This window comes from Solea solea, chromosome 17 (genome assembly GCF_958295425.1).
Source record: "Solea solea chromosome 17, fSolSol10.1, whole genome shotgun sequence".
Classification (NCBI taxonomy): Eukaryota; Metazoa; Chordata; class Actinopteri; order Pleuronectiformes; family Soleidae; genus Solea; species Solea solea.
Window position 1 is genome coordinate 9530720 of NC_081150.1, and position 12756 is coordinate 9543475.

At 42.1% G+C, this 12756-nt stretch overlaps 1 protein-coding gene across 1 annotated transcript in view; it reads left to right on the forward strand.

The window, feature by feature from the left end:
* Nucleotides 1-10376, forward strand: part of nbas (NBAS subunit of NRZ tethering complex) — a 144782-nt gene extending 134406 nt beyond the window's left edge. The window contains exon 53 of the mRNA XM_058612749.1: nt 9329-10376. Within this exon, the coding sequence (XP_058468732.1) occupies nt 9329-9604 (276 nt within the window). The 3' untranslated portion in view covers nt 9605-10376. The remainder of the gene's footprint in view (nt 1-9328) is intronic.
* The last annotated feature ends 2380 nt before the right edge of the window (nt 10377-12756 follow it).

The following is a 12756-nucleotide window of genomic DNA, read 5'->3' on the forward strand; positions in this document are numbered from 1 at the left end:
CTTTATTTTGATTAGTAATAATTCAATATCTCATAGCAATTGTACAGAGTCAAAGGTGACATCTTCAGCTTACTTTGATTTTTTAAATCCGCAGTGCAAAATCCACAAATCTTCATTTTTCATTAATATAAAAATAACTACGAGAGCTCATCTATTACTGGACAAGATGAGCTAAAAATTATTAAACGTCTTTGCTGAAATCTTCTTTTTGATGTTCAAAAAGCCCAATCTTCATCCTCTCACTAACTGTCCGTTTTTAGAAGCCCTGAAATCAGATAAGCGAGTAATCGCAAGGGTCTGTGTGGTCTGCTCTCCACTGTTTCCCAATCAGATAAGCTGTTGTCACAAAGTAGGCCTCTCCGACCCAACAGACCCCCTCATTGTTCCTGGATCAGATAAGAGAAAGCCTCACTATTAAGTAAATGAAATCCCATTAAATGAAACCTTAAAGCTCCTACACTGGTCCACCTGAGCAACAGGCTGCTCTTATGCCACAGAGGAAGGAGAACTAAAGGTGGTGTTGAGAGAACGAGAGAGATGGAATGAGGACAAAGCAAATGAATGAAAATGTGGAAGTGGCCAAGACTGAGTTGGAGAGGACAGAGCATGACAGAAGAGGGGGGCAACAGAGAAGATTAATCAGGGAGAGATAAAGAATGGTTTTATGAACTCAGTGCGACAGGATATCGTGTCACACTGCTTTGAGAAATAATCTTACCTCTGCCGCTAAGAGCTGAACGTGCAGGGGCGTGCACGGAGCTGTGTGATCTGCAGATAACATCAGAAGAGACGGAGAGAAATTGTCGTACATCTAATATATCTGATAATGTGTTGGCTTAGTAGAGATGCATGCATGTGGCTATGGGTGTTTGTGTGTGCGTGTGTTTCATGGTTTGTTTGTATGGGTTATCATCAGGGTGATGGTGTTAAGTCATGTATTTGATAGTTTGTTTTTTAACCCTTTAACACGGAGCACATCGCAGCACAAGCACAAGCACACTTTGCATCACTGCAATTACACGGTCCTACGGTTTCTGTCAGCTGAGAAGTTGCATGTCAAATCCAACATGTGGTTATTATGGTAATTTCACTCGCACTATTGCAGGAAGGCGAATCAGCGTCTTTGTTGGAAAAACGCCTGTACATGAGTTTCCATTTTTTGGCCTGTTTTTGGACAGGCAAAAAAATCAAACAGATGTTATTTTAAATGGGTTCTATACTGTTTAAATTTCAAATTTCACACGTAAAATCTGGTGTTCATTTATAACTATAGTGTTCCTTCTAAATAAAACCTTTAGTGTTTCTTCATTTTAAATTGTTAATACAGTATGTATGCAGTCAATTGTAAATAACTGCCAGATATTGAAAGTTATTCTGGAAAAGTGGACAAAATCACTCACTCCCAGCACATTTTCTGGCCTTTTTTTAATTAAAATAAGCAAAAAAAATAATGCATTTTGAGGCTTAGGTGTTAAAAGAGCAGTTCACACAACTATTGTTTATAGTTTGTTTGTTTTTACATGCTTACTTTGTTGCTGATTTTATGCTGTAACACCACAGAATTGAAATGGTAAAGTAGACAGCTAGAGATCGAGTAAATCAGAAGCTACACTCCTTCATATAGCGTTTTGCTCTTTTATAGGTTTCACCTAACTGACAATTCTAGAAAACCTATGGGATTCATCCCATTGTGCCACTTAATGTACAGTATTTCCGTGCCATTTAAGTCCACATCAACAAGCCAGAGCTTGACTTTGGCCGCAGAGCACCGTACATTTTTAGATTCTTTAGCTCTCGATTAAGTACATAAAAAATAACATCCGTCCAAGTGATTGAGAGGTCAAGCACTGCCCAGTGTGTGTGTGTATGACATTGTCAGGACCAGTAGTTGTTATAGAGACTAATATCTGGTCCTAGTGACGTAGAACCTCATTTCGGAGGAACTGGTTACATTTAGGGCGGAGATTTGAATTGTGGTTGTGATTAAGGTTAGAGATAACTATTTGTTTAGGCTGTCTAAATGAACTGAAGTCAGTGGAGTATCCTAAGAAGAATGGCTGCACAAATCACTGTATGTGTGTGTATGTGTGTGTACATTATTTTCCTCACTCCCCACACGCTTCTTTTGATAGAGGAGATGCCCTTGAGATTGCAGTGGGAGAAAGATTAATTCAGGAGATTAGTTTCTAATTTAAAAAAAAAATAGTTGACATAAGAAGTAAATGAAAAAAAGGTAATTTGTTTCGCTATACTTGTGTGTGGTGTGTTTGAATGCTGCTTCTGCTGCAATATGGTAAATAGGTGTTCTGATGGAGGACACCACTGTGGGTGTTGGAGAACTGAACAAGGAAGGGAAGAAGTGGGCGGATGGTTTTGAAATGTGGACAAAAGAGTAGACGAGAGAAGATGTAATGGAGTATGGGCTTCATATTGTTCTTAATGATATTGTACCGCATACACTGAGATAAAAAAGAAATAAAAGAGTTTCTTTTCACTGGGGTTAGCACAAAATTTGGCCTCTACTCCTGTGTCTTTCCTCAAAGTCACTCCCTCTCAAGATTTCTTCTGTTTTTTTTCTTGCTCTGCTCCTCATGGGTAAGATGTATGGGCTGTGGAGGAGCAGAGGGGAGCAGGGCGTCGGGGGTTAACACCAGTCTGATTAATGGGAGACAGAAATGCCGGCTGATAGGAGCTGTCCTGCCAATATGAATGAGCTGTCAGTGCATCGTACAGCATAAATGCTATAGATCGTGCTTGATATGCATGTGTGTTTGCACGCGTGTGAACGCACAGCTGTGGCATGCAGGGACACACCAGGGCTTGCTCGGGGAAATGTTCTAGGAGAAGATTGCCATAGTATGCTAGTTAAAAATGTGGCTTCCGTTTGAGGGGATATGCTGTTGACAGTAGGTTATTTAAAACTGCAGTGAGTAACTTTTATTTTGATGGTATTATCCGACCTCTGTTTGGTCTTAAAAACAGAAATGATGTCTGCATCTGAAAACAGGCTCTGTCAAGTCATATCAGACCTGGCTGAGGGAGTGTTTGTATGTATACAGCAAATGCAGGGGCAGGTGGTGACAAGAAATAATCCCATCAAAGTGTTCAACGGCCAGGTTTTTTTTTTTTTTCTTTTTCTTTAAAGCAGTAGAATTCACTTCTGAAACTTTTTCCATGTGTTGTGTGTCAGTCACAAGTTTACTTCCACCTGGCTGACTTGAAACAAATCACTTCCTGCGTGCTAAGCCAGAATGTCACTGGTGACACACAGCTTCACTTAGAAATACACAGAGTCGCATGGACTGTGGGAACTTGCCTGTCAATGGTTTGAATGCAACACACGTTTGTTTGTATTTAAATGCTACACTTTAATTTTACCTTTGCTCATGTTCTGTTGGTTTTCAAATGGCTCATCAGACCTGCCATCTCTGCTCAGCTCTGATCAAACAATCACTGTTTATGACAACAGGGTTTCACTGATCTATTAGTTCATCTGCTGCACCTCTTTCATCCTCCTCATCAACATTTGCATGTACCACTTGTTTTTATTTGAATATGTCCTTGTGTGTGTGTGTGTGTGTGTGTGTGTGTGTGGCAGCGGGGGCAGGGGGGGGTGTAATCAGGTTAAAAACCAATTCAAGGCCTCGCAAAGAAACACAATCACCTTGTCTATCTGCCCAGTGAAGCGAAGACAACAGGCCTGTTTGTGTGTGTGTGTTTGATTGAGTGATTATGTGTCTAATTGCTTGTTTAAGTGGGCTTGTTTACAGTTTTGGTGCCATATTGGACCTGTTAATCTAACTGTGTTTGTTTGCAACCAATCTCTGATGTGCTCACGGTGTGCATGTGTGTTTATGTTTGCTCAGGTGCGTCACAGCCCCGCTTTTATTTTTATTTTTTTGGCTTCACTGCCTCTTCTCCTGTCTCTTTCAATCATGTCGCACTATAAGCAAGGACTGTTTGGTGCTGTGTAAGTGTGTGCACGCAGTTTGTTGCACCACTAAAGCCCAGGGACAGTCAGGATGGAGGGATGGGGAAGAAAACCATGAGAGTAGGAGAGAAAAGGATGTGAGGAGGAGAGAGGGATGGTTATGTGTTGTCTGGCATTCCAAAGAAGCGTTATGATTTAAATGATCAAAGAAGGCTTGGCCATGAATTATGTATAACAAATTGTACGTGCATAGTAATTCCAATTAAGCTCTCAGCCAGGTTTATTTCAGGGAGAGAGGGAGGGAGGAGAACGACATACACAGGAAATGAGAGATGTGCATAGCAAGAATAGAAAACAAGGGTGTGAAAGATCGACCAAATCAATCAGGCAACATTTAGCGGCCACTAAAAAAATTCAACCTTGGCTGTCTTTTACAGGGTGAGACGGCAAGAAATGAGACAGTAATAACAAGGAGCGAGAGTAGGGTTGGACATCTTATGGCTGCAGTTTGATGTGTCAGTTTTCTTGTCATGCTGAGTGTTCTTTCACTCAGCACACACCAGTTATGAGAAAGAAAGAAAAAAACCGAACACACGCACACAGGAGGCAGGAGATGGCTCTTGTTTTCACTTCACTGAAAAGTCAAGACAAGGTGTTTCAACGTTAAGAGAAGACTTGAAAGGGCTTTTAACCTGAGACACACACACACACACACACACACACACACACACACACACACACACACACAAAGAAACAATGTACACCTACACTCCAGGACAGGTTTTCATGTTTTCCAAGCTGTTGACCTTTCAGAGAGAGAAAGGTAGCGATGATGGATGTAGTCCCTCCTCAATCAGATTCTGTTTGCACCAAACTCCTAGTAAAGTCAAGGCCTGGGCCGACTGCTGAGGAAACTCAAAAACTCAGAAGGAGGGAGAGGGAGGAGAAGGAGTAAGGATGGAGGTGCTGGAGTCCACTTAACTGCTTTTTATATAATGTCAAAATCAAACTGATGTGGAAGCAAGAGTCAAACTGCTGAGGTGTCCCTAAACAGGATGCTACAGTCACCTCTTACTCCATTGCCACTGATTTACAACTGAACTTTACTCTGTATTCAGACATTAGTATACATTAAGCCAAATGCCAATGCTCCTAGAGGAAACAAATGAAAGTTTAAAAAGAAAAAAAAGCATTTTGCAAGCAACTTTGCTTAGTAAAGCTTAGCTTTGTGTTTCTTTCCCCTATGTGTTGCATTGCAGCAGTCATAGCTCGCCTTGAACAGAATGTGACATTCAGATGATTTTTGGTAGCAAGTTGTGTTTCCATCAGTGCACAGTTCGGTTTGGTACAGTAAAGCCCTGGGTCAGTTTGATGCCTAACATGACCTAGTTGTACCGGTGCAACAACAACAACAAACAATGGCAATCGAACGGGATACTGCAGCTAGCTTTTCGTCGCCCAGTCAGCGGACTCTTGGGTCAAGCTCCTCCCATACCGTACCATTACTCTGGCACCCCTAGGGAAAGGTACCAAGAAATGGAATGGTTGTGACCAAATATTTTGGTACTATTGCTCATGGAAACGAACTGTTCCACTCTGTGGGAACAGGGCTTAACAGTACACCTGTAAATGTAAAAAAAAAAACAGAATTGTATGTCTAACTCCTCCACTGACATGAAGTATGTGAGGGAAAAAAAAGTCATTTTGAGGAACTAGACGAGTTTACATGTTTACGACTTTCAGCTCAATATGAAGCTACAGCCTGCAGCTTAGCTTAGTTTAGCATCAATACTGGGAGAAGTGGCTCTGCTAAAACCAAAATTGATCTTTTTTTGAGCTTTTATTCGATACAAATGTGTTTTACCATATTAATTAGTGAGCTTTAGAGATGCTGGTAGACTGCTGCTGGATGGAGACAAGCTAGCTGTTTTCCCTCGCCTCCAGTCTGTATGTCAAGATAAGCTAATCTTGCACTGGCAGTAGCTGAATATTTAATGAGGGGATATGAGAGCGGTATTGACTTTGTTGTCTAACTCTGGACATAAAAACTATATAAGTGTGTTTCCCAAAATACTGAATTATTCCTTTAATTACAGCCCATTAGTAACATTAACTTTCAAAAAAACAATTTTGATATAATTAAACAATCATATTAGGATTTAATTCCATAGGAACACATTGATATTTAAATTGTTATTATTATCCTTATGTAACTTTATTAGTTAAAAAAAAAAGAAAAGAAGCAGAACATTGACTGTGATATTTACAAGGTAAACACAATAAGAAGTGCCATTTACTACCATACACTACCATATCACTGCATGGGTATTCCCTGAAATGTGACAGAGGTGTTGGTACTGTAAAAAAGGACAAGGTTATCTGCACCACTCTGATATCAAGGTTCCCCTCCATCACTGTGCCATGCCTTCACGTCTATTTTCAGCTCCACTGTCAGTCTGACTGCCTTAAATCTGCTGTCCATCTTGACACTGTCAAACAGTAATAGCCTGGCTAGTGAACGTGTGCGCGTGTGTACATGTGAGTGTCTGTGTGCATGAAGGACCAACCAGACCTGTGCCCGTGCTGTTGTTTTCTCTTCCATGATGGATCAGTAAATACAAGAAATGTGTGTGTCTTTTTGCAATAGGTATGTAAACCTGGTCTGAAATGTTCCACCGTGCACAGCATAGACACTGAATTCTTGTTCACTACATATCATGCAGCCCAAACTCTCTGCATGTGATCATTAACTGTATTGTTATGTTATTAATTCTTTCTAAATTGGTTTCCTCTGCTCTTCAAAAGGTGTGATATACACTATGAAGCATTCATAGCGCTAACAACTTTGTTTCCTCTCCCCGATGGAGCAATAGTGTGACACCGTTCCATTGCAGAGTTCCATAAATAAATGCTTGCATTTTACTTTTGGATTCATGTATGTAAAGAGCCGGAACCGTGTTTCTGTAAGTGTGAGTCCTCATTATAGGCAAACATTGATCACAGCTGATTTCAGTGATTAGCATTCCCTCAGATAAAATGTAGTCTTATGTAGTTCTACAACATTTTATTACACAAAGAGCTTTAAAAGGCAACAAGAAACCCCTGTTGCATCTTCTTGACGGACCGCCTTTGAATTTGGTCTGCGCAGTCTTTGGGGTAAGGGGTGGGGGGGTTGACTACCTCCCATCCCTTTACCTGGTCACCCATGGGTCGGCACATGGCCATCCCTGGGATTGATAGCCTCGGGTCTCCTCTGCCCTGTGGGTCTGCTGGATGTTCTGTGCATCTGGGTCCTGAGAGGTTTACTGTAGGGGGCTGACCTGACATTGACACAGTCCCAATTTGAATTCCTACCCACATGTATTGACAACCCCTACACACACACAAACACACACATTCTGCTACACTTTACTTCAGACTTCATTACTTCTAATATGATATTGTAGGCTGTTTCTCTCTTTCTCTTCCGTCTTACCCTCCTCTGGTGCGTCTATCAGCCCAAACATCAGATGTTTTTTTTTTATGATCCTTAAGTGATTCAAGTCAAACCTTAACAGCGTTCTTGATGTTACATTTGGACACAATTGCTTGCTTCCTGATTTTGTCAGGTTTTACAACATTGTATGATATTGGGCTTAAAAAAACAGTATTCCCTTGCAGCTCCAAGACTTCCATGCAAAACATTTGTTCAGGCCCAGTTTGAAGCTAAAGCTGTTAAGTTGTTTGAAGTGCCACTACTTGGTTTAAGTGTGCATTCTGTACTTGGAAACAGTTGGTGCACTCAAAAATGTATGTATGTATTCCAGTGCTTGTCTGCATTTCTCCTCTTCCCCGCTCCCCCCCTTCATCTTTCTACATCATGCATTTTCCACACTCCCAAGCCCTGCGGTCTCTCTCATCTTTCATTCCCTTAATTCTCATTATGAGTGGCTGACCTCCTCATCCACCCCTGTCTTGAGATTCAAAATTTCTGTCTGCCTTCGTTCCGTGGCCCTTCTCCCTACCCCACTGTGTCATCATTCATCTGGTTCCATCTCTCCCTGCGAGGGAGAAATTAAATTATTAGTCATGCATGACATACCGTACTGTATCTCTATAAGTGTTATAATGTCAACTGTCTGTCTTCTTTTTTTTTTTTTTTTCCTCCCATGAATCCAAATCCAAATTTAAACTGAAAGTCTGGACAGTTCCAGAATACTTTCATTGAAGCCGAAGCTATAAATCTTTGAGCACAGCAAAAAAAAATTTGTTAATTTTTTTACAAGGTGCAGAATAGGATCAGCAGCTCTGATATGGACACATTGTCTTTGCCAATGACAACTTTCGCTGTGTTCAGTTTCGATCATCTCAAGTGAAGCGGTCACTTGAGATGCAGTTTTTATGTTTTTAAGGATGAAATGTCCTTCAAGGGGAGAGCAATGGAGCGAGGCCAACACAGAGATGAGGGATATTAGAGGTGAGAAGCAGAAATTCATTCAGCTCTGTCCCTGTTTTCACTGTCACAAGAGAAATTGTGAGGGCCACGTACATAATTGATTGGCCTCTACTCCAGATGTTCTCCACAGGGGACTCACGTTTGTCTGTGTGTGTGTGTGTGTGTGTTTATTTGAGTAAGTGCAAGCTTAATAAAAGAGACAGCAAACTGGTGAAAGATGTAGCGATAAGTACAGGGACGTTCTTCCCTCCACAGCCTCACTACTCCATGGCCTGTAATCCACTCACTACAGCCCCAGCTGTGTGTAATGTGCATGCCCGTGTGTGTGTAAGAGGGAGCAAATCCAATGGGATGGCCATAGCCACAGGGTTAACACAGGATGTGACCCAGCTCTCTGGCCTCATCAGGTTTCTTCAAGCATGTAAGACTGGCATCACACACAGACTCAAAACTACAACCACTGCTACAGAAGTAACAATAACTTGAAATCTAGAGACTGTGACGTGTAACTGTCTCAGACTCGGGTCACACCGGATGTGTGAGCAGTATGTTTGTATCGCGGAACATCTAGCTTTTCATTTAGGCACATACATTATCAGATTAGAGCAGCCACACTGCCCTTGTGAGATGTTCGTCTCAGATTAGGCTCACTTGCTGTTCTTGCTATTTCTTCAGCAAGCTGTTAACAGCAAAATAGACAATTGAATGTATCCCAGCGTCTCAGTTCCTTGAATTCATTCTTTTTTTTCCCAACAAAGCTTTTATTGTGAAATGCTTGCAGGTTTCATCCTTATCATCCTTAAGGTGTAATGTGACTGACATAGACAGAAACCAAAGTTCTGGATGATTTTCCCGGCACATGTTCTTCACAGTGATGGGGGAGAAAGGCAATTGCCCTTCGAAAGAAAATAATTCTCCTGACTCCTGTCGCCACATGTCTGTCTCCTCTCTCATCCCTCTAGGAGACAGCTTCCTCCAGCGACGCCGAGCTCCTGTCACTGCTCCTGGATGCCGGGCTCTTAGTTGGCTGTGTCTCTTCAGCCCTGTACCCCCTGCTCAGTTCCCACATGCTGTCCCATCAGCAGGAAGGAGGCTGGGATGTGGAGAAAGCCGCCGCTGAGCTGCTGGCGGCAGGCCACGGGCCCGAGGCGGGCTCCCTGCTGCTGGCTTACCGTGGAACACACCAGGCCCAGTTCACCTTCAACTCTGCCTTGGCTGTTCTAAGGAAGTGGCTTTGAGGAGGAAAGAGGGGCTGGGGGGAGGTTGGACCTGCTTTAAGGAAAGAAGAGCAGGAAGACGTCGAGAGAGGAGCGGAATTAGGTTTGGAACGAGATTTGAAGCACTTATCATGAGCTGTGTATGGACGTGGTGTCAGAATGTACCACTGCATTTTGTTCAGTAATTAGGTTTTGGGTTCATCAGCTGAGGATATGTGAGCAGCAGCTGCCTTCGAGGTATAAGTAGACCCCTTTAATAGTGAAACATCTGCTCCATTAGGAACACACAGACATTAATGCACAAACCACTGCCGTCTCTCAGTCATGAATGACTGTTCAGAAAGAGAGCGAAGCAGAAAAACAATGGCTCTTTGCCTGTGGCGTGTGTACGTATGTACGTATGTGCATGTGTGCTGCGTTCTTGAGTGTGACAAAGCAATTGAGCAGTAGCTGGAAAGCAGTGGGTGGATATTATTAGCCTGTTGTTCAGTGACAGGTTTGCCTCTTTGACGTACCATCGTTAAACACGCTGCCTCCGCTTTATTGTTTCCCCCCATAATAACATCTAATTAATTCCCCCTAAACAAATTAGCCCTGCAGCTGCCCCGCCGCCCTGGGTGTGTGTGTAAATGCTCAAATACTGTATACAAAGCACAAACGCGCCGTCGTTTATTATGTTAGGCCTAATGGCGATGCAGACTGAAAGTGTATGCGTGTCTGTGCATGCTTTGTTTTCACCTTAAAATCTGTTCCGCCCGCCTGAGCTGAAATAAAAAACAAAAGCTTAAACGTGAGAAAATGATTTGTGTTTTTCATCTTAATTGTTTCCCATTTCTTTATGTTATTGTTTTGTTAGAACACAATTGGGTAAAAATGTCTGAGGATCTTTTGGGTGTGATTAAATTCATACTTTAGTTCCATCTCGTAATGCACTCAGAGCATTTGCATTATAATTACAGCATTTTCTCATTGTTGCGGGATAATTACAGCTGTCTGATCGGTGTGTCGTTTTTTTTGCTGGCCCTCAAATGCACTTTTTGTTGTTGTTTTGCAATCATTTGAAAGCAGTTTATTTTTCTCACTCGTCAGCACACACAACTCCACAGAGACTTTGGAGCAATCACTTGCTTTCATCTACACTTCAAATCTGCTGTCGCTAAAAGCATTTGTACTTTGTCTGCCTGATAACTGCCAACAGACAAAATTATATTTTTGAGAAATTAGAATTGGGGGCGAAAATGAATGTAAGTGTCTAATTTCTCTTGTTTGTCAAAGCAGTCAAGGTGTTTAAAAATGAATCGAATGGAGTGGTGCTGACTGCAGGTCCCCAGAGCTGCCGCTTTTGTTTAGTATGTACAAAAATGAAACCTGACCGGTGAAAGTAAAACATCATTTTAATGAATGGTGGGAGGGAGTAAAGGGTTTGGCTTTTCAAGATGAAAGATCAGCCTTTGTTCTCTCCTCGTACATTTTCAGAATATCTTCACACTCGTTTAACATTTTTGATTTTGTTGAGTCGCTTAAGGAAAATGGCAATAACGGATCGAAACACCGTGGTCACTGACATTAAAGGCCATTAAAAAAAGTCATTCCTCTCTCAGCTTCTCCGGCTGAGTGACGGCTCCCCGCATGAGTTCACTGGAAAACAATTTTTCACACAAGGTTTAAAACCAGTCATTATCACCAGCTTCACTGGCTGCATTGTACTTTGGTTAATCGTTGTGAGAACTGTAACTGTAGTTGACGGCCACTGTATGGAATCATGGCTCTAATGGCTTTAAGGTCTATTTAAATCTGTCCAGGCCACAATTATCAAATCCCGTTCATATATTTGCCTGTAAACTTTCTCCCATTGCACTTACGCTAATCTCTTCTTTATTGAACTCTGCATGTGTTTTTATTTTTATTTTTAATTTTTCAACAGGGGCGGTTTTCAAGAAGCTCTTGAAAACGCAGCTCTTCCAAGAGCATCTTCTGTCCTAGCACGTACATTTACCTCCCTCCACCCTACCCCATCTCCTTCTGCACTTTGATCCACCTCGGCCCTCTCACCCTCTATCAGTCCACTGTTCCGATCTAGTGGAGTTTTTTCCAAAACTTCTTCGATGTAGCTTATCCCTCTTATGTAAGTCGCCCTTGAGAAAAAAAAAAAACGTCTGCTAAATGCTTAAAACGAAAAATGTCAGTCACCTGAGGAACAGAGAGTCCTGTAAAAACACCCTCCAATCATAGCGACGCACCCCTCTTGGTGCACAGTTTTCGGAAAGCTACTTGCAAGAAAAAGGCTGATGCCGAGCGATCTGAGACCAGAGTGAACGTCGGTGGACAGGTAGGTTAACTTTATGTCTTTGTGAACTTAGTATTTGTGGTTTTCCATCATCACGTTTGACATTCGGACATGTATCCAAAAAATTAGAACCGTTTTTCCAGGATCTCCACCCTGACCTTTAAACTTCCGTCTGATATGTTTTCGTTTGAAATCCCCAAATCCTTTTTGAGAATGCAGTGGCACCTGCTTATCCCACTCTGTCATTTTCAATACATTCAGGCATCTTATTCAAAATAAGAATGTACTGTATGTAATTTCAACAATGTGAAATATTCAACAGTAATTCACTGTAGCGGGGAACATTTAAAACAGCTGGTGGTGCAGAGAAGCTTGTATTCCTGACAGGCCAGAAATTGAATAAACACTTGTGGCTTGGAGGTATTTACCCTGACAGCGTTATTACTGTGTTTTTGGAGCCTATTCACAAGAGATCGAGTTGGGGTGCATGGTTGGTCTATAGTAAATCAAACACGAAGAGATCAATCTCCCCCCCCCCACCTGTGGAGTGGGATACAGGAAAATGAGACGATGCTTGTGTCGGTGACGGGCCGCTCGTCGGCATTACACCACGAGACGAAGTAACACTGTGGAGATTAATGGGTCAATTTCACCGAGTCCCAGGTCGACTCTCATGACTCTGCCATTTCGTGTGGCTCCGAGCCGGTGTCAGACTTTCATAGTTATACTGGGCTTTGCAGACAACGCGCTAATGTTCATCCCCTTGTGTCAAACAAGTTCTTTGAGCTCTGCAAAATGAAATGAAATTGGTCTCCGATGGTGACTGACCCAGGTTGAGCTACGTCAGGAGACCACTTTGGTCCTGGGCAGCATGAACTCAACTCTG